Source organism: Podarcis filfolensis, assembly GCF_964270895.1.
Source record: "Podarcis filfolensis genome assembly, chromosome: 17".
In the NCBI taxonomy this organism is placed as follows: Eukaryota; Metazoa; Chordata; class Lepidosauria; order Squamata; family Lacertidae; genus Podarcis; species Podarcis filfolensis.
The window spans coordinates 19,794,597-19,821,859 of NC_139621.1; the positions used below are offsets into that span (position 1 = coordinate 19,794,597).

General features: G+C 42.3%; 1 protein-coding gene across 2 annotated transcripts in view; it reads left to right on the forward strand.

Annotated features, from left to right (window-relative positions):
• Positions 1 to 1,983: 1,983 nt before the first annotated feature.
• Positions 1,984 to 27,263, forward strand: part of RIC1 (RIC1 homolog, RAB6A GEF complex partner 1) — a 42,905-nt gene continuing 17,625 nt past the window's right edge. The window contains exons 1-8 of one of the 2 annotated variants that reach the window (XM_083592838.1): positions 1,984 to 2,619; positions 10,651 to 10,758; positions 16,373 to 16,449; positions 20,459 to 20,566; positions 21,589 to 21,731; positions 21,933 to 22,066; positions 23,950 to 24,041; positions 26,457 to 26,545. In XM_083592838.1, coding sequence (XP_083448964.1) covers positions 2,479 to 2,619; positions 10,651 to 10,758; positions 16,373 to 16,449; positions 20,459 to 20,566; positions 21,589 to 21,731; positions 21,933 to 22,066; positions 23,950 to 24,041; positions 26,457 to 26,545 — 892 coding nt within the window. In that variant the 5' untranslated portion in view covers positions 1,984 to 2,478. The remainder of the gene's footprint in view (positions 2,620 to 10,650; positions 10,759 to 16,372; positions 16,450 to 20,458; positions 20,567 to 21,588; positions 21,732 to 21,932; positions 22,067 to 23,949; positions 24,042 to 26,456; positions 26,546 to 27,263) is intronic. The other variant, XM_083592839.1, reaches the window with a different exon arrangement.

Below are 27,263 nucleotides of genomic sequence, written 5' to 3' on the forward strand. Positions count from 1 at the left end.
TTGACTAGTTGTTAAGAATTTTCTTTATAGAACCAATTAACTAATAAATGAGCAATCATATTTCCATTAAAGGAGATCAGAGGTCAAGTGTGAGATGGACTTCAGACTGCAAGGGAGTTTTAAAAAATGTTCCTCAAGCTAAAAGCAAACAAACAGGGCTACAGCTGCTCTTAAGCACATATTAGTGTTTCAATTTCATTTCTAGTTCTCAATCAAGAATGAAACTGATTTCCCTCAAGAAAATGACCGTAAATGGTTTGTTTGGGAGGGAGAAGTGTTTACAGAGTCCTGAGTGTACATGTTGGGAATCCACTGGTCTCTAGTTCACTACTATTATCACTTACATGTATGTTTTGAATTTTGAAGATTTATATTTGGGATAAAAGAAGATACATACAGAGAGAAGATGGACAGAAGGGAAAGGGACCTGTGTGGGAGACAGCTTAGAGTGGTATTTCTCAAGGCTAGAGGCTGAGAAAGGTGGAAGATATCCCAGGTGGGAGGTGCAAGGACTCACATCTCTCTCTGTATGTGAATTGAAGATTAAGACAGAATGGTGATAGAAAGGGATAACACACAAACACACACACACAATTTCCTTTCTTCTTCTTTCTTTTTCCTTTTATTGCCTCCGTTTTCTCTTTGTATTGTTTGTTCATATTAGATCTGTGTGGCTTGGTTTTTTAAATCTGAAAACCTTTCATTAAACTGATTGGAAAAAAGGAAACTGCAGGTGCCCAATTCAACGCTACAGAAACTTCTGTGATATCAAGACTTAGTGAGGAGTTTCAAAATTGCATGTATTCAGGTTTTTCACATGAACCTGCACAGCCTGTGCGTATCTATCCATCTGAGATTGGTGCAACAACAGAGCTCAGAGCTCAGAAAAGGAAGCACCTATTTGTTTACAGAAAGTGGTTTTGTTGGGTGTTATACTGGAGTGGATGAAATGAATATATAGCGGACAATATATAGCAGACGGACAAAGAATCGGAAGTCCCTTATTTTCTGAATTTCATTTCTCTCTTTCTTTTAACCTCCTATTTCTTTTTCTTTACTTCTCTTTTACTTTTCTTTACTTCTCTCTTTCTCTATTTATTCCTTTCTCTTTGTGTTTCTATTACGTTTAGATCAAAGTCTTAATTGGGGCAAAAAATAAGGAAAAGATATTAATTTTTGTATTCCTAATAAAACAGACCCTTCAAGTGTCCCCATTTTTCAGGGACAGTCCCGGATTTACAGAAGCCATCCCAGTTTCTGATATGATACCCGGAATGTCTTGCTTTTCCTATTTTCATCAAAGAAATGTTGGAGGGTATGGAGTTATGCAACCCCCGAGCCAAGGAAATAAGTAACTATATAACGTTTAGAAGACATCTGAAGGCAGCTCTGTATGTTGTTGTTTAGTCGTTTAGTCGTGTCCGACTCTTCGTGACCCCATGGACCAGAGCACGCTAGGCACTCCTGTCTTCCACTGCCTCCCGCAGTTTGGTCAGACTCATGCTGGTAGCTTCGAGAACACTGTCCAACCATCTCATCCTCTGTATAGGGAAGTAATTTAATGTTTAATGGGTGGAATATAAATAAATTATTATTATTATTATTATTATTATTATTATTATTAAATAGGACGTCCCTATTTTTATGGGGGAAATGTTGAAGGCCATGATAAAAAATTATTTAAAAAAAGAAAAGGAATTATATGAACCGAATCCAGCTATCGACCTTCCTTTATGAACCCACCACCAGCTCCGGGCAGAGACACGTCGCGTTTCCTCCACCGTTCAGAACAGGAAGCCAGGGGGCGCGCGCGTTCCAGCCCCAGCCTTCGAGCGGCGCTCTCTCTCTATGGCCGCCTCGCGACTGCTCCGACGACGCCTCTTCCGGCTCCTCCCCTTCCCCGGCACCTGAACCAATAGCGGCGCCTTTAGTGTGTCTCCGCTTTCCCCTCCCCTCCCCCCGCCCGCCCGCCCGCCCTCTCCTATCCCCAGCGGGGTTGCCGAGTCGTTCCGACGGAGGGCCGCCGACGCTTGTGCGCGTGCGCGTTCGCCTCTACTCCCTCCCTCCCTCCCTCCCTCCCGCCGGCATATTCCGGCGACCAGACGCCTTGACGCGGCTGAGGAGAAGAGATGGCGGCGCCGGCGGAGGGAGCCTTGGCGGGGAGAGCAAGCGAGGGCTCCCGGGGGGAGGCTGAGGCGACGCCGCGAGGGCTCCGTCCTGAGCTGTAACGGCCCTTTCCCCGCGACCCGGCCCAGCGGAGAGGAGGGAGCCCCTTCTTCCGAGCCGCCCCCCCCTCAGTCTCTTCCCAGCGCCCCTCAGGCGGGGATTATGCGCGGCTCCTCCTCCGCGGATCCCCCGCAGGCCGCGCGGGGCAGAGTCTCCCTCGCCCGAGGAGGCCCATGAGGGGAAAGCTCCTGGCTCCGGCCTGCTAGTGCCTCGCCGGGACAGGCGGCCTGCCTGCCTGCCTGCTCGCCAGCCATGTATTTCCTGAGCGGGTGGCCGAAGAGGCTGCTGTGCCCCGCCGAGGCCAGGGAGCCCCCGCTCCGCATCCAGGCCGACCCGCAGCGGACTCTGTTCGCCGTCTTGTCCCGCTCCCAGCTCGGCATCTGGTACAACAGGGTGAGTAGGAGGAGACCCTCGCTGGGCCGTCGCCCGCTTCAATTATTATTAATTATTATTAATTATTATTATCTGGGCGGCTTCCAGCAGAATATAAAAACATAATAAAACACAGCGGCGTAGCAACCCCCGCCGGCGCCTGGGGTTGGAGGTTTAAATAAGACAAACAACTGTCTGACTTTTAGAAGACATCTGAAGGCAGCCTTGTTTAGGGAAGTTTTTAATGTTTGATCGTGTTTTTAATATTCTGTTGGGAGCCGCCCAGAGTGTCTGGGGAAACCCAGCAAGATAGGTGGGGTATAAATAATATTTATTAATTATTATCATTATTATTGGAGATGCTTCAAAGTGGTCAAGCTCTTTTTACGAGATGCCCAGAACCACCTACCACAGGCTTCCTCAAACTCAGCCCTCCAGATGTTTTTGGCCTACAACTCCCATGATCCCTAGTTAGCAGGAGCTGTGGTCAGGGATGATGGGAATTGTAATCTCAAAATATCTGGAGGGCTGAGTTTGAGGAAGCCTGACCTACCAATTCCCATGCAGCTCCAATGCCGCCCTCGCCTCCTCTCCCGGTGACACTCGGATGCCCTGCAGGCCCCCCCTTGTGATGTCCAGCGTTCCCCGTTGTGCCCAGTCCACCCCACCCCCCATTGTAAAACGTCTAACATTGAAAACTTCCCGATCCAGGGCTGCCTTCAGGTGTCTTTTAAAAGTTGTGTAGTTCTTTATCTCCTTGACATGGAATGGGAGGGCGTTCCACAGGGAGGGTGCATATGAAATATAACTGATAGACTTCTACAGGATGGGGTATTAGTGTGTGGAAACAGTCCAGATCCAAGAATCCCCAAGCATGCACCTCCAGGTGGTGATGTCAGGTGTCATCCTCACTTAGTCGCAAGTGGTCAGTAGCTAGGTGCAAAATGTGCCTGGCAATTTTTGAACACTGGTTTGACAGAGCTCAATGAGATCAGAGGGCTGTTGTTTTAATGGGTTTGACCCTAAGCTTTAAAGCCTGACTTCAAAATCCCTACACAGTCAGGTTTTTAATGTGTGACTTCGGTTAGAGCCTCTGTTCTTTGACAGCAAATTTGGAAATGATTGGCCTACTTCACAGTTGTTTCATGTTAACTTGCCTTAGTAAAGGGAATGCCAGCAAGACTTATGGCAAATACATAGTATCATTGTGTTGTGCGGTCTTTTGAATGATCAGGGCAGGGTCCTCTAAATTCAGGGATGCCTCCCAATCGTTCTCCTTGCCTTCTTGCCTTCAGCTTTCAGATTGATTGATTTCCAGGGGCTCATTACTTACATAAATAACTCTGAAAATATGAGAAAGTTGGGTCTGAATGATGCTTATTTATAGGGGCAGTGCCCCACAGTTTTGATTGTCTGGTTCTCTTGTAGGTTAATTAGTTGCTGAAGCTAAAGTCCCTATTTTTTCAAATACTCATTTCAGTTTAAAATGTTGGCACATCTGATCTATTTTTCAGTTCTATCTTCTGTTGTACTATAGCAATGATTCAGGTACATATAAATTAATATGTCCAATAATATGTCCACTAAACTTTTAAAAGAAACAGTGGATAACATTAAGTGCAGCCTATACCTACATTCTGACCCCAAGTGATCATTGCTCTTTCATGATTTCTACACATATACAGTGTGAAAATCCACAAAGACCAATTTTGGTCATACACCTTAAGTCTGAATGCTCGGTTTTACACAGGTTTCTATTCAGGAAGAGCCAGTGGCGTAGCGTGGGGGGTGCAGGGGGGGCCGGCCGCACCGGGCGCAACATCTGGGGTTAGGGCAAATCCATGGGGTTAGGGGGCGCAAATCCACGGGTTAGGGGGCGCAAATTACTTGCCTTGCCCCGGGTGCTGACAACCCACGCTACACCACTGGGAAGAGCCAAGTACCATTCATTAGATCTGGAAAAACATACTTTCTTTCAATTTTACACAGTAAGTCTGTACCTTTCAAGCACAGCTTGGCAATGACAGTTCTGCTGACAATAATTACCTACCAGCTTCTCCATATGGCAGGGAACTGGAACTGGAACTAACTGCAACTCTGATCAGCTCTGATCAGATTTAAGGTGGTCCAGTGATCATGGATGATGGAAGTTTTAACTGAACAATTTGGAGGGTCACAGGTTTTCTGTCTCTGCCATATGGTGTTCATGCTTTAGCAAAATGCTCTAGAGTTGAAATTTCAAAGGCTGCAGGGAAATGTGTTTCCCCCCCTCTAGTCTAGACATTGATAGGATACTAAAATCAAGCTCCAGTCTGTTGCTTTAAGTTGGTCAAAGCATCTTTTATCAATTTTAAAAATGGCAGTAAAGGAAAGCAAGTTTCAGATGCTAGTGAATTGCTTAGCTTCTAGTTCAGCTGGTGCCTAATACCTATGATGCAATGTTTTACAGTGTCCCTTTGTCACCTGTGATGACTTCAAGTAGGTTGGCTTCAGTCTTTCTCTCTGTGTGGTGTTGTCATATTTCAAAACCTTTAACACGTTTATGACCAAAGTCCTAATGCCAATAATTTGTGATAGTATTATTTACTTGGAACATAACTGCAAAGCTTTATTGTTCTCACTGCTCCATTTTAAAAAAAGGATATTGTAGATCTGGAAAGGGCAGAAAGGGGCAATAAAAATGAAGATGATTAGATAACCTTTGTGACTTTTTAGTTTAATTAAAGATAGCTCTGGGGCCTCATGAGAAATTATTAAAATTACAGCAAGGGGAGAGAGTTTCTCTTCCTGGCACAAATAATAGAACTTGGGGTAACCCAGTGAAGTTAGTTAACGGTAGGTTAAGGATGGGCAAAAAGAAGTGCTCCTTCTTTCCTGTTGCAATTAATTGGAATTCACTGCCACAGCATGTGGTGATGGCCAGCAGCTTATATGACTTTAAGTAGGGTACAGTACTGTATACAGTTAACCTGAGAATAAGCCCTGTTGAACGCAGTAGGATTTACTAATGGGTAAACAAGCTTACTATTATGTTGCAAAATGTTTCAGTGGTCTGTCAATATCTGTTAGTTATGACAGTTGAATGTGACTTCCATTCACATGCATTGTATACATTTAATCCCCAAGTTTTGGGGGACAAACAGGCTTATAACTTCCAGTACAGTCGTACCTCGGGTTACATACACTTCAGGTTACAGACTCCGCTAACCCCGAAATATTACCTTGGGTTAAGAACTTTGCTTCAGGATGAGAACAGAAATCGCGTGGTAGCGGCGTGGTGGCAGCATTAGCTAAAGTGGTGCTTCAGGTTAAGAACAGTTTCAGGTTAAGAACAGACCTCCAGAACAAATTAAGTTCTACAAGTACCACTGTAGACAATTATCATGATGCTCTGTTGTGAGAGTCTGTATGTGCACAGGGATTGAGGGATACTGAGAGGGGAGAGCGCCTGCTTTAAACAATGGCAGATGTTTCAGTAGGGCAAAGTGACACAGAGGGAGAAATGACAGTTTGAGTGCAGCAAGAAAGGAATTTGGAAAGGTTATGTTGTGCTGGGTTTTTGGTGTTGTCTTTTGTGTTGTACCCATCCCTGCTATTTTTCCTTGTTAAAACTGGCTTGTTTGTTTGCAGTTGTTTAAAGACACCATTTTCCTCTCAGTGTCCCTCCCACTTTAACTTCTGTCATTGTTTAAAATAGCAATTTCCCCCCATTCAGCTTGTCTCCCTCCTCACTGTACTCAAACTTATTCTATTTCTGTTTCCTCATGTGAGAGAGATAAAGGATGTGAAGGCCTCAAATGTTCCTAAGTACCTTCACACACTGTATTTCACTTCTGGTACCATGTGTGCTGTCTTCAACATGAAGTTCCAGGTTCAATGTAGTAATTTAGTACAGGTATTTCATCAGCAGGCAAACACCTGTAGATGTACAACATCCATCAGCCAAAATTAACCTCCTTTAACTGAACAAGCTACGTTATGGGCTTGTTTTTAAGACTCTTTTCTCCTTAAAGGTACTGTGACATACATACATCATTACTGCGTATATGTATAAAGGGGGTTACGGACTAGAGAGAAGCTATGGAAGTGTGGGTGATCTGTGTGCAGAGTTGAGAAGAGTAAGGAGGGGCTAGGAAAAAGGGGGTGAATGTGAAAATGGAGGTGCAAAAGAGGTTGCTAAAAGGAGACAGTGGGGGCATGGAAATAGGGTTGAAGGTGAAACCAGGGGCATTGAAAAGTCTGCAGAATAGGAGGCCATGGTGGCTTCATAATGGGATGGAGCGGGAAAGGGTGCTTAATAGTTGCAACATGAGAGAGGAGGAAATTGCAGAAAGTTACCACGGGGTGCTTTATGTGCAAGGGAGGGGGATGCACAAAAAGAGGGGAAGGAGAAGTGGCTTCAAAAATGGGGTTGGGAGAGTGAAAAGTGATCTTAGTGGCATAGGAAAAAGTCTGGGTGGTTAATGTGGGGGAATGGCTGAGGGGGTGGCAATGGAGTGAGCAGGGATGCAGTCCCTAGTAAAATGCATATACAGTGGTACCTCAGGTTACATACGCTTCAAGTTACAGGCTCCGCTAATCCAGAAATAGTGCTTCAGGTTAAGAAGTTTGCTTCAGGATGAGAACAGAAATCGTGTTCCAGCGGTGCGGCGGCAGCAGGAGGCCCCATTAGCTAAAGTGGTGCTTCAGGTTAAGAACAGTTTCAGGTTAAGTACGGACCTCTGGAACGAATTAAGTACTTAACCTGAGATTCCACTGTACTCATAAAAATGTATGATTCTTCCCTGCATCCTATTATTTTACTTCACTAGTGGAAGAGTTCAAACTGGTCTGCTCCTTTCGCTTCAAGTGAAGAAAAGAATAGACCAGGGACATCCAACTCTCAAGAGACTGCAATCTACTCCAGGAATAAAAAACTGGTAGTGATCTACCCATTTGGGGGAGTGGGGGTTGGAACCCAAAGTTGTGGAGCTTTTTGGGGGGGGCTTAGTTCTTCTGCATTTTCGGGGGGCATGGCATAAATCACTAACGAAACAATAAACACTCTGCTGCTCTTGCCTCACATCCAAAATGGCGTTTAGGTGGGCCTTTGTCTACAGCGACGCTCCTGCTCTGTGCTCCCCTCCAGTCAGGCTGTTGCGGGAAAGCAGAGAATGGGTGCAATGAGCACTCAACCACCACCCGATCACATGGGTAGACCGGCACGGCCAGGGATCCGCGAATCCTCCTGCCGGAGTGAACTTGACGCAGCCTGCTGGCAGGGGCTTCCAGGACGCCAGCATATCAGGGCGCCGGTGCTGGCAGCCGAGCAACAACCGACTCTAGCCAGGTCACAGTGGCATGCACGTAGGTGCTCTCCCCCCGCCCTCCGCAATCGACCAAGATCGACTGCTATCACCTGGGGATCAACCTATCGATCACGGTCGACGGGTTGGACATCCCTGGAATGGACAAACAGGACTGCAGTGGTCTCAAATCAGGAAGTTAATATTGCAAATTTCCTGTCTCCGTTTCATGGTTGCAGCAGCCCTGTTTTCTCATTGTCCTTTCCCTCTCCTATCATCATAGCAGGTTGCAGTGAGCTTCTGTTATGTGATATTTTGATACCTGAATTTATTCTTCTGAAGTCCAAAGTAATACAGTGTGCTAGTGGGGCCTTTTTTATTTTCTCTGACTTTTAGAACAGCTTTTTAGAGATGATTTTTAGAGATGAATTTTTATAGCATTGAGGGTTCCACAGGGTCTCTTATTTGGAATTCTGACATTTAAAAATCTTTGCTGTTTGAATATTTCTGCTGTATTTGATTTATACTCAGTTGCCCAATATATGTTTATTATTTTAATGTAAGTTTTTAAAATGAAATTTTTATTTATTGTATGCTACCTCAAGAAATTGCTTATGGGCAGCATATAAGTATAATAAATCCACTATATATTTTGAAAAGTTGTTCATGTGTTTGCTGTGCATTTGGACAGCTTTAAAGATACTGTAACCAAATTCTGCATGATGGCTTCTGGGATAAAGGAGCAGCCTTTCATCTGTTTGGGTACAGTCGGACACCATATTGAATTATGATGCCAGACTGCACGGATTACTTTAATGGCTTTCAAAACTGCACTGATTTTTTGATTTCCCAGAATTCCAGAGGAGGACTGGTTATGAGGCTGGTAGAAAATAATAAACAAGATTGAAACTGCAATAACGTGCAAGTAATAGTTATCCTGATAATCAGGGCATGCAAATGCTCTTAATTTCAGCTTTGAAGTGCATGTAAATTATGACTCCCTTCTCCTTGATTCATACTGTTACTTTAAATATGTTTGAAGCATAGCTGTGAGTTTTCATTTACTTGTTATTTTTCTGTTGTGAATTGCGCTATGCACAGCTATGTGAGGATCAAAAGCTACAATGCTCCAGACTTGGATGAATCTCAGATATTGCAACTTAAGTGTGCATTTGAAGGAATCTTTATCATGCAAGTGTTACCTTGTGGTGATTTCGTCATTCTTACATGCAAATGAGCACCAGGTTTTAGAGCAGAATTAATGTTTGCCAGCAGTAGCTTCTCTTTTCATTTCAGCTCCTCTTAGGGGGCATGTCTGTGCTTGCAGGATATTAAAATTTGCTAGGTTTTAGTTTAGAGGATTGTAATGGGGAAGGTAGAAATTTGTTCAGTTGGGTTTGAAAAGAGTATTACTTTAACAATTTAAAAATGACACTAATCCATATATTTCTTGAATGCTTTGGTATCAAGTTCTTGTCATGATACTCTTCATCTTGAGAAAGAAAAGCATGACCTTGGAATATGTATTATTTATTCACAAGGCTGCCTAACAATATGAGCCTGGTACATAACCTACAACACCCTCAAACTATTTTGGGAGGGCAGTTGAAAACCTATAGTGTGTATTCTTATGAGTACTTTATAGAGTTGGAGTTTAGTGGGCATGAGCTCAAACTGTTACCCGTCTACATTAAGAGTAAAATTTAAATATTGGGCAGCCAGACTTTCCCTTTCTCTCCTTCCCACTCTCTCTCTCTCTCTCACACACACACACGCCCAGCAGATTTGGGATGCTTGTAAGGGGCTAAGAGGGCAAGAGAGGATGGGGAAGTCTGCTCGCAAGCACACATACACAATTATGATTTATTTATTACATGCCCTTCACCCTAAGGTCACAGGGGAGGTAACAGCATTAAAGCACAGCACTTAAGATGGAACAGAGAGACAAAGCTGAGTGTCATCTGCATATTGACGATGCTTCACTCCAAATCTCTTGGTGACTGATCCTAGGAGCTTCATATAGATGTTAAATAGCAAGGGGAGCAAGATGGAAACCTGTGGGACACGACAGGAAAACTCCCATGGTGCTGAACAGTAGCTTCCCATGACTGCTTTCTGGAAACGATCCTGGAGGTAGAACAGTGCCCCAACCCCTACCTCCCTGAGATGCCTCAGAAGCATATTGTTGTCAACAGTATCAAAAGCCACTGCGAGATAAAAGAGAACAAGAAGGGTTGCCCTCCCCCTATCACTCTTCTGATAAATGTCATCAACCAGAGAAACCAAGGCAATTTCAGTGCCATAACCAGATCTGAAGCCACACTTGAATCTATCCAAATAACCAGCTTCTGTCAAGCATCCCTGAAGCTGGACCATCACCACCTTCTCAAGCACCTTGTCCAAAAAGGAGATATTTGCCACTGGACAATAGTTATTTAACAGCTCTGGGTCCACCTCCTTCAAGGCAAATGGTATCTTCCCCCTCCAAAGAAGCAATAATCATTTGGATTTAATCCTAAATTTTGAAGTTTTTGAAAAGTTGAAATCTTTTCCTGGCCTCAATCCTTAATACTTTGCTGAGAAGTGGCTTGCTAAACATTTTTTTAAAAAAAATGTGAATCAGTTAAATAATGTTTCTGTCTCCCAGAGACTTCCTATAGCTATTTTAGCGAATTGCATCTGTAAAAATATCCAATAAACTTGGTTTTGTTTTAAAAGTTAGCTTTGAAATGTATGAGAATTTAACTGGATCTCCTTTTCCCCACAGCCCAGTGTGTTAATCGTAAGCTACAAAGAATCGTCAAAAGCAGCATTGCAATTTGGACCCTATGACCAAGCAGAGTGGAGGCCTGACAGCACCATGATAGCTGTTTCGGTGAGTAAAGGAGCTGTTGTGGAGGTTTTTATGATATGGTGATTATGGTTTAATGTCCAAAGGAGTCCAGCATGCTTTAAAAAGAGAACTTATATTTACCTGAATGCTAGTATTATCCTTTATTCGTAGCAAATACTATATGCTTTTGCATTACAGTAATGTACACTTTATATGTGCTGACATAATGTTGCTAAGTGGAAACAGCTCAAGGGGATATATTCACGTTACCTTTTTCCTATCCATGTATTAAAAATGAACGTCTGAAATTAGCCAAACCCAGAGAATGATTGAGAAGACATTTAATGTATGACCAGGTGGACATGGCCCTACAGTTTCTGGTTATTTGCACCAGCAAGTACAGTAGTTGAAACCTACAAGAGTAAAATGAGTTGTTGTGTTACAAAGGCATATATCTCGTATTACCAGCTGCTTCTTACCAATGTGAGAAGGGAATGGTGATACAGAGAGCTGGCTTAAATGTAAAACTGTTCTCTGCCCAAGAAATCTTTTGAGGAAGGTATGCATGTTGTAAAATGAGCATGTTTTGCTTGATAAGAATTTAAGTCCACCACATTCTAATCTTGAGCAGTTAGCAAATTGCTGTGCAAATTGGGCAGGAGAGCTAAATCTTGTAGTAAGGGGGGGGGAGTGCTGCATAAGCAGAACATGTGGTCTTTATTAACCAGTAGGGTAGAAATATTTGTGGAACTGAAAGGTAAGTGAGAGGTGGGAAGCTTTGATCTCATCGTTTAGGGAGTTTACTGCCCAAAACTGTCTTTTGAGACAGTCAAAGGCCAACAACATAGAGTAAGGACTGAGCTGTGAGGTGGCCAAGTTTGCTGATGATACTCAGTTGTTCAGGGTTGTTAAAACAAAATGAGATTATGGAGTGCTCCAAAAGTACCTCTCCAAACTGACTGAATGAGTGGTAGAATAGCAAATTCAGTTCAGTGTAAACTCATGTGAAGTGATATATGTTGGGGGGGGGGGAATCTTAATTTCTTATTTAAACCCATGGGATCTGAATTGACAGTGACTGACCAGGAACAAGACCTTGGGGTTGTAATGGATAGTTCAGTGAAGCTGCTGACCCAGGATGCAGCAGCTCTGAAAAAGGGAGATTCCATGCTACGTATTATTAGGAAAGAAATTGGAAAGAAAGCTGTTGATAGTTCAGTGCTGTTATACAAGTCTATATACATGGCATGGAGAAAGTGGCTAGAGAGAAGTTTTTCTTACATTCTTCTAGTTAGACTATGGAGTTCATTCCCACAAGAGGCAGTGATAGCTGCCAACGTGACTGGCTTTAAAAGAGGATTAGACAGATTCATGGAGTGAATCTTGTGGAGCCACAATGGTTGTGTTCTACCTCCATTGTCAGAGGCAGTATGCCTCTGAATACCAGTTGCTAGGAATCACAGGTGGGTTTGGTGCTGCTGTTCTCATGTTCTGCTTGCAAGTTTCCCCACAGACATATGGTTGGCCACTATGAGAATAGTATGCTGGAGAAAAATCATAGAATCGTAGAATTGTAGAGCTGGAAGGGACCACGAGGGTCATCTAGTCCAACCTATGGTGTCTTTTGCCCAACATGGGGCTCAAACCACACCCTGAGATTAAACATCTTGAGATGGGCCATTGGCCTGATTCAGCAGGCTTTATTGTGTTCTTAAGGGTTGTTTGAGTTTTTAAATTACTATAATTATCTACTGTAATTATGTGTCATTTTACTATTACCAGGAAACAATGCTGGTAATATGTGTGATAGTTCATGCTATCTTCAGCTGAGCTTTCCGTCAGCTAGGGTGAACCTGGTGTCGCTAACTCTGATTGAATCTGCCCTTCAGTGCCCTGATATTGGTAAAATAATAGTTTTGCTAACATAATAGTATTGGTAAAATAATAGTTAGATTTGCCCCATTGATTTCATTGTGATTTAAATTATTTATGATAAGTCTGATTGACTTCAGTGGGTCTTCCATAAGTAGGACTGAGTATGGAGCTGAGCGATATCTGGTTTTCAACATCATGATATATCACTAGCTAAATATCACGATATCTCAGTATATCACAATATATTTTTGCGGCAGTGGAGGGCCTTGCTGGGCCTCCCTGCGGTGGCAGAGGGTCCTGCCATACCTCCCTGCAGCGGCAGAGGGTGCAGCACACTTCCCCCAGTAGGAGAGGACCTTGCTGGGTGGGCCTCCCCATGGTGACAGAGAGTCCTACCATACCTCCCCGTGACAGTGGAGGGTCCCACCGTACCTCCCCATGGCAGCAGAAGAGCACCATGCTTCCCCACAGCAGCTGAGGGCCTTGACGAGACTCCCTGCGGCGGTGGAGGGCCTTAAAATGTAAGGAAGTAGTAGATTTATTAAAAATATTAAATAAACTTCCCTATAATATATTTAATACATTTTCAGTTAATTTAAGAGTAGTTTAAGTGATTTACTAGTCAAGTTACATCTGCTTCCCCACTCAGAGGTCTTAAGTGGAATCTGCATGCATAAGCCGCACTGAGTTCAACTAAACTTACTTCTACTTTCCTGGGAGTATGCCTCATTGAATTCAGTAGGGCTTGCTTGTGAGTAGACATGCCGGATTTATCGTACAGCCCTACACCACACCTACTTATTTATATGAAAAATTCAAATTCACAACCACCCCCTTCCGAACAATGTTGGTTAAAGATTTTCATGGTTTCTGTCTAGAACTTGGGAGTTGCAGAGCAATGTTTTAGGAAATCCATGTTTACCCAGTTCTGAATTGCTAAATGCTTAGCTTTCTTTTGTAGCTTGTGTTTGCTAATGTACTGCATCTAGCTGCTGCCACCAGAAACTGCTCAGTTCCTGTGCTCAGTTCTGAAACACCAAGGAGGTTAGCTTTCCCTTCTAACAGATTTATTTTGACAGCAAAGTTAGCTTTATGACAGGCCTAAACAAAACAACACGTACTATCATTTGGAAGATTTGACTGAAGATGGATGTTTTAAATATGCAAAAGCTTCATACATACCATTGATGTTTTCAATTTGTTCAAGTATGTACTGGCCTAAACAAGAATGTTCAATTCTTCAAGGATTTCCTGCCCCAACCAGTTTATAAATAACTATTTTCGCATAGGCCTTGTGCTTGCAGTAGTGACATCTAAAGCGAATTTCTTAAAAAGTTAGACATGCTTACAGTGTTCACTTTTTTACTTTGTGTAATTGTCCCTCTCTTCTTTGGTGACAAGACAGTGAACTTCTGCATGTTCACAAAGTTCTGTTTTTAGCTTTGTGACTGTAAATTTCTTTTGGAAAGTTGTTCTCCTAAGCATTGTAAGTAACATTAAGCACTAACATCTCATGCTTATTAGAAAGGATAAAAATAAAAATCTAAGCCTGTAACTGTCAGGTTCTTCACAGGCTTTATTTAGAACCAAAGTTGGCCTTTAGTAAATTCTAAAGTACTGTTTCAATAATGGTTTTGAATAAATTGCTGGCAACAAGTGGTAATGAATATCCTTCAGAAAACACTTACAATTTGAAATCCTTGTGATAATTAAATAGACACTGAAACATAGTAAACAATGATATCTTTAAACATCTACTCTGCATGTACCATAAAGGGATGATATTAGCAGCACCAAACCAAACTGCAAACTTGAACATGTTGGTATCAATATTGTCTGATAGCATGATCAGTTATAGTACCTTTGGGCCAGATGTTTTAAACCTTTTGATTGTCAAAACTGAGCTGTAACAGTTGAGTGAACATTTTTGTCTATTTCTATTTGGCCTGTGGTTACTCTTCTTATAAAAGCTGCACTTAGATGTTATACTGTTCATTTGCCATGGCTAGGCAAATTAGTTAATGCATGCAACCCAAGCTCTATTCAGAGAGTACAGAGTTGTGATCTTATGCATAAGGCATGAGCTGTGTAGTGGAACATGATAATGGGTTGTTAAACTATGCAGTGGTCAGCCTATTTGTCTTAAATACATTAAAACTAGCTCTTTTCCATTGTGCTTGAAAGACAAGACAGAGCCAGGTCACATGCTGAATAAATAATACGTGATCAGTGATCTACCTCTACCAAGAATGGAAGCTTTTGAACAATTTTTAGTGCTGTGCCACATAACAGCATATTGCAGTTTTCTAATCTTGAGGTTACAAAGCATAAATGGCAGCTGATAATAAAAGCTAATTTGCCAGTTGGACTAACAAATTTTTTTTGGGGGGGGGGTCTTGTTTGAACTAGCTGGTTTTCCCCCCTGGAAACTCCAAGCTATTGCTAAAAGTTGCTTGGAGCTGGCTCTGAAAGGGGGTTGAAATTGGGGAAACTTGAGGTGACAGACTCTATTGTCTGAAGGACCTGTGACAGAATGCAAGCATGGCCTCCACTTTCAGTTTTAAGCTCTTCTCCTTGTTTCATACAGATGAATGAAGCGAGCATATTCAGTTCACTTGGATGGAACACGTTTAGATGAAAGCTTTGTCAATTTTGCCAGTTGTGAAAGTTAGCTATTTGACTCAAATTCCACAGTGATTGGTGGCAACTCTAAAACTACCCCGTATCATTGAGTTGTGGAGCATTATTGAATTGTGATTGCGTAGCAAAATATAGCTATATTTTGTTTTTGAAGGCCGTGTGAATAGAAATGAACCTTGTAACATTATCGACTAAGATTGAGGATGGAATTCAAGAAAGTTAATGTTAGAATGAGAGTTCTACATAGTGTTCTTTCTGCTCTTTCTCCTGGCATAAGATACTGTCGCTAGTGTGTGCAAATTGTTTAAAGATGACCGAGCAGTAAAGGCAAGTTAGGTATAGATAGTGTTAACTTTCATTTTGTACGTACTTTGCACTTCAAGAAATATATATCTCATGGATTTTTACTAGTTTTGCTTCTAAAACCGAAGAAATGTGACTAGGTGGGACAGCTAAAGAAATAGGCTAACAAGTGTATGGCCTCCTTCTGCTTCTGTATCCTTAATTGAAAAACAGGAAATCATGCCTGGAAAGAAATTTGAAACCTTCAATTTTTCTCCTTCAGCCTTGCCGCTTTGAGAAGCATCCTCGGCCAGTATTAAATGACTGAAATTGCAACAGTAGCTAAGATGAACTTTTTCCCTTGCATGCTGATCGCTAGCTAAGAAGCTTCTCTGGACCTAGGGCTGATTTCAGATCCTTAGCAAATATGTCTCAGTCATAAATAAACGTATTTTCATTTCTTCTTAATGTCACTTCATGAGATTTGTCGAAATTCTTATAGGGGCATTGTCCCTTTGGAGAGCCCTCCTCCTGCACCACAGGCATCTCCATTCAGAAGGGTCCTCAATCCCTGGAAGAGGCATTTTTGGGACTGCTGTGTGGAGGAAGAGAATCTGAAATCAGAGCTTCTGTCGGGTCTCATCCATGGGCTTCTCTTTAAATCACTATTATTATTTATAAGATTTTTATCCCATCCTTCCTCCCAGGGTGGCAAACAAAAATAAAAAAGAAGCAAAGATGTTGAAAACATGAAAAACCATAAAACATATCGAACACGCAGTGTATTGAAATAGCTTGAAGTTCCCGTGAGAACTTTTGCGTGCGTGCTTCTTTGATTTTTATATCTTACCTCTTTCAGACAGAAAATGGATACATCATGTTTTTTCATCTTCCGTTGGCAAGAGACAAGTATCTTTATGAGCCAGTTTATCCCAAGTAAGTCTTCCAATAAATGCTTCACTTCTTTACATTGTATATTGCTAAGAATCGCTTCAGACTTTCTCATTGTAACATTTTTGTTTAAGAATTACATAAAGTAACCTATTCAGTGTTTTGGTTGATTGTTTAGAAAGGTCCTATGTAGAAACTGGTTTCCTAGAGTGTTTTTGCTGGCAATTATAGAATTGACATTAAGTGGAGGGGGGGGGGGTTGTTGACTTCCTCAGCTAGAGTAAGTCTGCATTAGAGTAAAACCAAAAAATGAATAGTAGTTGATATTTGAAAGAAGCCAAGTGGCTCTGCTCCAGCTGCATAGTCTTTCTTCCATTTCAGAGTGGAACTTGGAAGATTGTCAGTGTTGGCCTTAAGCCCATGTTCAGTATGAGCATAAAGAGCACTGTTCAGTTTTAATGTGGTGATGGAAAGCTGATTAAAATGTAAAAGAAGCCAAATAAAAATACCACTAGAAATTAATGTTAGGCAAAAATGTTTTGAGTATGCCATGTGGAAATTCATAATTTTATTTAGGAAAATTCAGTAGGGACACTTTTATACTGGTTATACTTCAGTTAAGTTGTTGTTCATAACTTAGAACCTATCTGTTAAATAAATGAAATAAAACTGTGAACATACTGAGATGTTGCATGATATGGGTCTCTTATTCGCTATAAACAGGACTTGCCTCATGACTTCCTTTCCCCTTGACCTTCCTGATGCCCTTTTAGATGTCTAATTTGGACAGAAGTGCCGCAATCGCTGATGTGGCAACACAGATGAAACATTCCTTCCACTTTCTGTCACAGCATACATTCATAGATTAAAGGTCAAAGCAATCAATATATTGAAACAGGCTCACAAAGCTGTATGGCACATTTAAGCGCTTCACATGTCTGTGAGCACCTTGCTTGCATGTGCCACATGCTTCTCTCACAGTTGTAGCTGCCAAAGGAGGGAGAATGGAAATTGAGAGGTCCTGCTTCCTGGCCTGAATATTCAAGAACTGCCACTGCCTGGGGCTGAATTCTGGTCCACTTCCCTCCTAGTAAGATTATACAGGAAATAAAGCAGTTTTCAGGCAACTGCTAGAGAGCAATGCCATAGTATGGCTGGTCATTTCAGGCATTTAAGACTTTAAGTGTAATGTGCGGTTTTATTTTGAGGAAGAATGAATTTTATCTGGGAAGGCAGATTAATGGATTGGATTTGTGGGGAGGAGAAGAACAGAGTGGAATGGGTTCTGAGGCTGGAGTGGGGGAAGAACAGGGCAGGAAAGAATTTTGGATCTCTGCTTTTCCTTGGTTGCATTCTGATTCCTCTTGGTTCAAGCCTAGTGATTCCAGAAGCACCTGAGGTTTCCACTCCCCCTGTCCTCCTAGGAGCTCTTGTCCCCTAGTAAGATTGTAATGATTGGACACCAGAGGGGTTTAGGCATGGCCATGGGATTGAGTCTGCCTTGGTTGACCTTTAGAGAATGGGACAAGAGGCTTTTCTAGTGCTCCTCAGATTCTCTGTGGCTTTCGATACCATTGCCCATGGTAATCTCCTGAGCTAGTTCCATAGATTAGGAATTGGGGGCACTGTGTTACAGTGTTTCTGGTTGTACCTATGGGACCAAATCCGAAGAGTAGCACTGGGAGAGTCCTTTCCATCCCCCTTGTGGTTGTGCTCTGAGATTCCACAGGGCACTATTCTGTCCCCAGGTCTGTTTAATATCTATATGGACATTAAACGCTTTGGGGCAACATGCATATTGCTGACACAGCTCTATTTCTCCATAATAAGTGAATCAGAAGAGGCTGTGTGGGCCCTGGAACCAATGCTTGGGATGGATGAGGGAAAATAAGCTGCTCTTGAATCTTGACAGGGTGGAGGCACTGTGGATGAGTCGTTCCCATGTCCGAAAAATCAATTGCCTGCCCTTGATGGGGTTGCACTTCCCCCTGAAGGAGCAGCTATGCAGTTTGGAAGCTCTTTGACAGGTTTATATACTGCCTTTCCATCATCTAGATCTTCAAGACATCCTAAAAACATCTTCCAGTGATCATTCCTTTCCTACCTGCAGATATCTAAGTATTTTGCAGTGTTGGTTCTGTCTTACATTGTCACTGTTAAAATGAAACTCTATGATAAGTTCATATTGGGCAAGAATTTGTGATGATGCTGTGAGCTGAAAAGCGTATGACTACCTTAACTGACATGGACTGCGTATTTTTTATTACTCTTCTGCTGTGCACCAAACTTGTTAAACCAAGCTTATCTAGTTCTTCTTTGAGATGAGGTCACACAGGCAAATTTGTTGAGGATACCTTAGTGTACACGCCACAACAGGCTTTCTTGACTTCGGTCCTGATTTTGTTTAGTTTTTTTGCCTTTGACTAGAATGCATTTTGCATGTTGCAGCATGCATGATGATTCTTTTTCTAATTTGGGGGCTGGGTGGAAGCAAGGTGCTAAGATGGTACTGTTCTGACCCCTCTGAGTCTAGTATTATATACTTCTGGCTGCACTGATACAAGAAGAGTGGTGAAACTGTGATCTTTCAGATGTTGCTAGAAAAAATAAATCCATTTATTTATAAAAATATTTACTGCTAAATCATACAAATATATCATTGTAGTTTACAGCATTAAAAAGATAAAAACCATACAATAAAAGTGTAAATGTCCCTGTCCTTTGGCCATGCTGCCTCGGGCTGATGGGAGACGTAGTCCAACAATATCGGTTGCAGGGGGCACTGGTTCTCCATTCCAGAAATATCCTCCTTAGCTTTATTATACAGTGGTACCTCGGGTTACATACACTTCAGGTTACACACTCCGCTAACCCAGAAATAGTGCTTCAGGTTAAGAACTTTGCTTCAGGATAAGAACAGAAATCAGGCTTCGGCAGCGCAGCAGTAGCAGGAGGCCCCATTAGCTAAAGTGGTGCTTCAGCTTAAGAACAGTTTCAGGTTAAGAACAGACCTCCAGAACGAATTAAGTACTTAACCTAAGGTACCACTGTATTCCAGAGAACTCTGGGACCGGGGTAGCCTCCAGATGTTGTGGACCACACCCATTATTATTCCCAGTGTTCAAAATTAACTGGTCGCACATCGCTTTTTGCAACTCAGGAGCACCCCCTTGCAACCCAGTGGAGATTTCCTGTTGCAAGGTTTGCTAGGGAGAGGCAGGGCAAGGTCCCTGACTTGAGGGAGCACAAAAGTTGAAAAGCAGTTATCATCTATTGAGCCTCTGGCCCTCCCCATGAGACCTTTTGATGTACTAAAGAGTGAATCTGACTCCATTGTGGTACTGTTTGCATAAGCTGCAGAGCAGCCTTGGTCCTTCTGCCCCAAGGAGCTGATTTTTCAGCCCGCTCTTCCCCTCCAAAGCAGCTTGTGTTTAAGCCAGCAGTGCTTTGCTCCTCTGTTAAAGAGGCACATTTTCAGAGAGGGGTGGATTAGGCCTTATTTCAGAAGAGAAGAACTGAAAGAAGAGAAGGGGTGTGTATGGGAGGGTTTTTTAAGCAAACTGAGCTTTGTTTTGGGAGCTGGGGGTGAGAGAGGGAGGCTGGCAAATTTCAAGTTTACTTTGTTGTGGGCATTCCTCCCTTATTTACATAATGAGACTCTGGAAGCCTGCTTTGGAGAGGTTTGAGAGTTCCTCTCTTCCACCAACCCCTTTAGGAGGGACTGCTCCTTGATCTATATTTCTACATTCATGATCATTGTACCCACAGGTTCACAGAGCCTTCAGTTCTTGTGCACAACAGAACTTAGTTTAGATTGCTGTGGCAACTATCATTTTGGCTGTTTTTCTTCATTTGATTGTTTCTACATAGAGCAGTGATTCACTTTAGTGCAAATAGGCCCTATTTAAAGTAACTTCTACTTAAGATAGAGGGAGACTTTCAAAATCCCTAGGTGCTACCACCATGTTTTTCTCCTAAAATATGAAATTTACAGTATGCCACACTTTGATATATTTTTTGATTTCTGTGTTCTGGGTTTGTTTTTGTTTTAAAGAGGAAGCCCCCATATGAAAGGAACACCACACTATAAGGAAGAACAATGTGCCCCATCATTAAATCTAGAGAAGAAGCAAGTGTTGGATTTGCAAGCATCTATAACCAGGTATGGTGAATCATCATTTGAGGCCTTGAGAATATGGGACTGTGTGATGCTCTCAAAGAAAAATGGCCTAGGAGAATCTTGCGGTGATATACATAAGATACGTTATGAAATTGCACCAAACCATGCATGCACTCTCTTCCCCTCCTACTTTCAATTTTGGTTAACTACAGTCTGATCCAAGAACTCTTGTCAGCATTAACTGTTTAGAATAATAAGCTCTAATTGAAGCTGGCTTGTTTTAAATTCAACATAAGTAGTATTAACCACAGTTTTTCAATCAGAATAGCATAACAAACCGTCCTAAAACCATACTCTTCATAGCCATGTGGGGTGGGATGGAGAGCACATAAGTCAGAGGCTCACGGTCACTCATTCTTGCTCATGCACATCATACTAAACCATGGTTTTGCATGACAAGTGAGGACAGCTATGGAATATTTTATTCTGCCATTAGATGAAGTTAGCTGTTGGATTATTACTGTACACTTTCTATGATTTAGCAAGCCCTCTGTTTTCTGATATTTATGCAAAAAGCCCATTCCCATGCTTTGAAAAAGTTGAGGGTACATTCTGCTCCTCTAGAAAGGAAAATTGGAATGAATTAAGAAATGATATTCAGGTTTTGTATGGCAGTTGAAGGAGACTGATAGCATTGTTCAAAGACTTGCTCTTAGATACATTTAATATTAAATCAGTACCGAAAGGGTCTTTTAAATAACACTTTAATAACTGTGTGCTCTTGAGGGTAAATGTGCAGGGGAGAAGGTTTGCCTCCTTTCCCCAAAGGTTCCCCATATTAGAGGAATGCTTGCTTTTATTTTCAGATTTATCTGTGTAAAAAACAAACAATTTATCAGTCACTGTGGGTGAAGTTACTGTATTGGTAGAGGTAGTCTCATTAGGAAAGTGGAATAATCAATGAAAAAAATGTAATAAGCCTTGAAAAGTACTTCTCTCTGTTGAGTGAATGGACCTGTTTCTTTCAACCTTAGTGTCTGGGGAATGATGTGTCTTTCTTGTAGCTTACAGTCCATGCTGGAGGATCTCCTTGTTGCTACTATTGATGGTTTCCTGCATCTTATTCACTGGGATGGCATGATGAATGGAAGGAAAGCCATAAACCTCTGCACAGTCCCCTTTTCGGTGGATCTGCATTCTTCTAGAGGTATTACTTCTCTGCCTGGGCGTAAATGGGAGGGAAACACTTCACTAAAATGAAATCTACTTTTCTCGGTCCTTACAGCTGACATGAACATTTTCCCTATTTTGTAGCTGTGGATAGTACCACTTCTTGTGCTGATGAAAGAAAGAAATAGTTTGCGGTATGAAAATGGCCTTTTTGATCATTGATCTTGTTCACTACCAGGTTCATATTTGGGATTTGAAGATGTGCACATCAAAGACATGGAATACTGTGCTACTCTTGATGGGTTTGCTGTTGTCTTTAATGATGGCAGAGTTGGTTTCATTACACCAATGTCAAGTGGATTCACAGCAGAGGTATAATTTTCTAACATTTGATTAGTTACTTGTCTGCATTTTCCAGATTTAGCTAAATGATTGCTGCCCTGCATTAGACTTTGTATTAATCAGCCACAGCTGAGAAATTATGAAACTTCATATGGTCAAAATGGTTTAGGAAATGCTGTATGAGGGTGTGTGTGTGTCCCCCCCCCCCCCAAACATGCCATTGATGAAAATAACTGAGAGGAATCTTTGGGCAGAAAAAAATATTTCATGTATGACATTAAAATAAGTTTTTTCGGATGTACAGTTAAGACTATAATCTTACTACACGTAGTTTCTAAAATTAATTCTGCATTATCTTCCTAAATTTGATTTATAGTTTTCCTCTCACATTTTGCATTATATGAACTGATTATTTTCAAATCCTTTGTACATACTGTCCTTTTAAAGTAAAGCAGCATGCCTGTTAGCACCATACGGATTCAGTCCTTTTACTGGTTACTTTAACTTGTTATTTGTTATGTTCCTTTTTTGTAAATCTTGCAGAATGGCTATGGGGTTCCTATTATCAGTGATGCCCGGCTGCATTTTGAAATGCAAATATGGAAACTATTTCAGCTGCTGACTTTTTATGCTAAATAATTCAGTCTAGATATCTTTTGAAAGAGCTACACCGTCCAGTGGCATCTGGAAGGCCATAGGTTTCCCATGGCCATTAGATGCTGAACCCCCAGTGATTTGAATGCTCTTTGTCACTTACCGTATTTTTTGCTCTATAGGAAGCACTTTTTCCCCTCCAAAAACTAAGGGGAAATGTGTGTGCGTCCTATAGAGTGAATGCAGGCTGTGCGGCTAAGCCCAAAGCCAGAACGGAGACGGAGCGCTGCGGAGCGCTCCGTCTCGCTGTTCTAGCTTGGGGATGGCTGTGCAAAGCCTCCGCAGGGCAGCGGGGTGCCTGCACCCCGCTGCCCTGTTGAGGCTCCAAAGGCTGTCCCCGAAGCCTGAAGCCTTTGGAGCGCAGCGGGAACTTGCGCTGCGCTCCAAAGGCTTCATGGATTTTTGAGGCTGGCGGTGGGGGAAAGCAGCGCTTCCCCCCACCGCCAGCCCCACAACCTGGGGGGCAGCGGGAAGGCGGCTTGCTGCCTTCGCGCTGCTCCCCGACCTGGTCTTTGAGGCTGGCGGTGGGGGAAAGCAGCGCTTCCCCCCACCGCTAGCCCCACAAAGTCGGGGGGCAACGGGAAGGCGGTTTGCCGCCTTCGCGCTGCTCCCCGACCTGGTCTTTGAGGCTGGCGGTGGGCTTCGGGTTGCCTTCACTGTAGCCTGGAGAGCGAGAGGGGTCAGTGCACACCGACCCCTCTTGCTCTCCAGGCTTCCAAGGTAGCCCTCCAGAGCACAGCAGGAACGGTGCATCCTATGGAGCGAAAAATACAGTAATTTTCAAGTGTACAATATGCATAGCTTCAAAATGTAGCACATTGTGAGTGCATTCACATGGCTGACCTGTTAAGCCAATGCATTTGCAACCTTCAGGCATCAGCCCACAACTGCTTTGCTCTTCCTTCCATGCAGTTGGTGAAACTAGCCTGGAAGCCACAGTTTCCCATTAAGTCTAAGACAGGAAACTAAGGTTAATGGCCTCCAAGCCATGATCTGAAAGCTGTTGTTTAAAGTTGGCTTCCCGGTCGTGGTTTATGTAGAAGATATTAACCATAGTTTCAAGTTCAGACAAAGCAGGATGCTATGGTTAAGTGTACCTTTCTAGCTGGTTTGCTTGCTCACACAAATAAAGGAGCAAAGCAGTAGGGATTGGGGCTGCATATAGGTACAGTTTATTGCAGATATGATTGCACAAACATGGCCTGTGGCCAAAACTGAACAGGTTTATGGGATAAAATCCTTTGTAATGTTTCTTGCAGCAGCTCCATGGCGTTTGGGCACAAGATGTTTTGGATGGAACCTGTGTGGCTGTAAATAACAAATACAGGTTGATGGCATTTGGATGCACAAAGTAAGTTGCATGTCTTCGTGTGGAATCTGAAAGGAATGAACTTGGTATCTCCTGTAGCCTATCTACTCTTAAATAAAGCTGTACTTACAGTTTCTGGATCCCTGGTTAAGAGGTGTCCTAGAAAATGTTGTACTCTTCTTTAAAGAAAAGTACAAAACATGTTATATCTTGGGGAAACTATATCTTGAGACACATTCATGAAATGAAGCACTTAGGAAATTGCATGCCATACTGGAGAAATACTGAGCTTTCTGTTGTTTGCTATAGATAATCTTGCCGCCATAAGTAAATGCTTAACATTCTTTGCATAGTTCAGAATGTCTAAATATGTAAAAATATCAGATCTGGAAAATATTTCCCTTTTTAGTGCTGGCAATAGCTTCCTGTTTTTACCTGTTCACTTAGTAGAGTACTCTGCTTTGTCCAGAATTTTTTTTTTTTTTTTAGGACTTTTCAAGTAAATGATTGTTTTGTCAGGAATATGCCTGTGCGATGCACATATATGTGGCTGTTCATGACATATGTCTGGTCTTCTTCCCACCAATATTCATTCTCTCTCCACATTATCCTCCCTCACCCCTAATGTTGCTTCAGAATTAATTGATGCTGTACATTTCTGGGGCAGGCAGACACTTTTATTTCCCCAATTTTGATTATTGGAACATTTAACAGAGGGATATCATAAGCTACTTTCCACTAACTTTGAAAACTAAGGAACAGGTGGTTGCTGGAAATTCTTAGCCCTAATTATTAATAGTACTGTATGGTTTGACATACTAAAACTTGAGTGTCTTTGGTAGAACGTTGGTTTTTCGAAATACATACATGAAACAGTCCCGCTTTAGAAAGCTGAGGTGCTAACTCTTAGCTTGGATATATAAAAGTCATATTCTTTAAGGGATCTCTAAAACCCTAACTGAGCTGGTTGATGTTTTATTTGTGTTCCCAAGATGTGTACAGTCTAGATGTTCCTGTCATATAAGGTTTTTTTGTGTCACAGTTCAGTTTTGGGGATGGAACTGGATAGTGAACTTAAACAGCAATGTTGCTGTGTGTGTTCAAATGTAGGTTCAAAGCTATATTTCCTTAAAATTGTTAAGGTGTTACACTACCTTACATACTAACCCTAAGTTAATATACACAGAGGAGTACACTCACACACATACATACCAAGGATCTGGGCTACAGATCTTGTAGCAGGCAAAAAATAGGAAAAGGGTAAGGCCTGTAAACATGTGTTGCCATTATTGTATTTCTGCTGTTTAAGCAGAACCATTTCCCAATTGGAATTGGTTTTCTCAGTTCTGCTGGATCTTCTCCTTTATTGGCTTCTCCACCCCGTACTGTATTGCCTTCTTGGCGAGGGAACCGTTTTTATAGTTGCAACAAAAGCTCTTTCCCATTAAATCTGCAATGCTAAGTGGTTTGAGAAAACTTAATTATTCTCTGCCAAGATCCAGGTTTGAATTGTCTCCGTAGAGCTTCTTGCAGCCAATGGCAAGCCGGCCAGCATTGTGGAAGGCGGTTCCTGCTCTGCGCTGTGCCAGTTTAGCACGGTGCATGGGAGCCGACTGAGCGGGTGGCGGGGATCCATGGGCTGGTTAAATGACCCCCATGGGCTGCTTGTGGCCCATGGGCCTTAGGTTGCCAACCCCTGGCTTACCAGGTTGTCAAATACACAGGTTGGACCTAGTGCTTTTGCTCATTAGGGTTACCAACCTATTGAAACCATGTTTTAAAGATACAAGATGCTCAGCAGTTGTGGCACTAGCACTTCCCTTTGTAGCTTGGGAGGTGATTATATAGAGATACTACTGAAGGCGATGGAAATGGCAAAGCAGTGTGAGAAATGCCTAGTGAATGAGCTGGTAAGAGCAGGCAGTTGTAAACACTTCCCTGAAGAATAAACAGGATTTTGGAATGCGAAGGTCGACTATTGTTACATGCGGTTTCACTTGATTTATAAATATTGAGAAACCCAAAATAAATATACATATACTTAGTACACAGCCTTAAAATATCTTTCATTGCCATTAGACCTGATTAGTGGGGCAAAACTGCATAGCAATTCATTCCTTCTAATCTATTCACCAACTCCGTCTGAGAGGCTGTGGAAGTTCTCAAGGCTTTTCTTTTCCATTGAACTTTCGGGTTAACAGTTTTATAGAATTATTTTGTTTAATTCTGGCTCTTGGGTGTATCAGTTTTAAGGTGCTACTGCTTTCTTTTGTATTTGGTTATTGCAGTTTAGTTGACTCCCAAGTAATTCTACATAGGATTGCAACTTCTGTTTACAGTCTAATGCTGTGCACAAACTAACACAATGGATTTATTTTAAAATACTTAGTTTCCTGGAAAATGTATTTTCCATGGAAAATACAGATTTCTAAATGCTGGAAAACTGTTCTTTTCCAGTGGTTCAGTGCAAGTTTATACAATTGATCATTCTACGGGGGCCATGCAGCTGTCTCATAAACTGGAGTTAACACCAAAACAATATCCTGGTAAGTCTGATCATGCAAAGATGGATACGGAATGTTAAAGTTTTTTTTTATTAATATAGCCCATTGTTGGCCAGACTTGGCCCTCCAGCTGTTTTGGGACTACAACGCCCATCATTCCTAGCTAACGAGACCAGGGGTCAGGCCAGGGGTCAGGGATGATGGGAAATGTAGTCCCCAAACAACTGGAGGACCAAGTTTGGGCATTCCTGATATAGCCCATTCTGATTCAGTGTAGCAAGTCAGTCATTTGGCAAATGATGGCAAGTGGCAATAAGCCCACCTAGCAGTTCGAAAGCACGTCAAAGTGCAAATAGATAAATAGGTACTGCTCTGGCAGGAAGGTAAACGGCGTTTCCGTGCACTGCTCTGGTTCGCCAGAAGCGGCTTAGTCATGCTGGCCACATGACCCAGAAGCTGTCTGCGGATAAACGCCGGCTCCTCGGCCTATAGAGCGAGATGAGCGCCGCAACCCCAGAGTCGTCCACGACTGGACCTAACGGTCAGGGGTACCTTTACCTTTACCTTCAAAGGCAGCACTATATTTAAGTATGGGTTACCGGTAATTTTTAACCCATAGACAACTATGCTTTCTCTATTCCAATCACTTCTGAATTACTACTTGTTAAAAATCTACTTTAGTTGTCTATACATTGCTGTTGAAAACCAGTGGAACATTGGTCTTTCCCTTAAAATATTGACGCTTACAATATTGCCATAG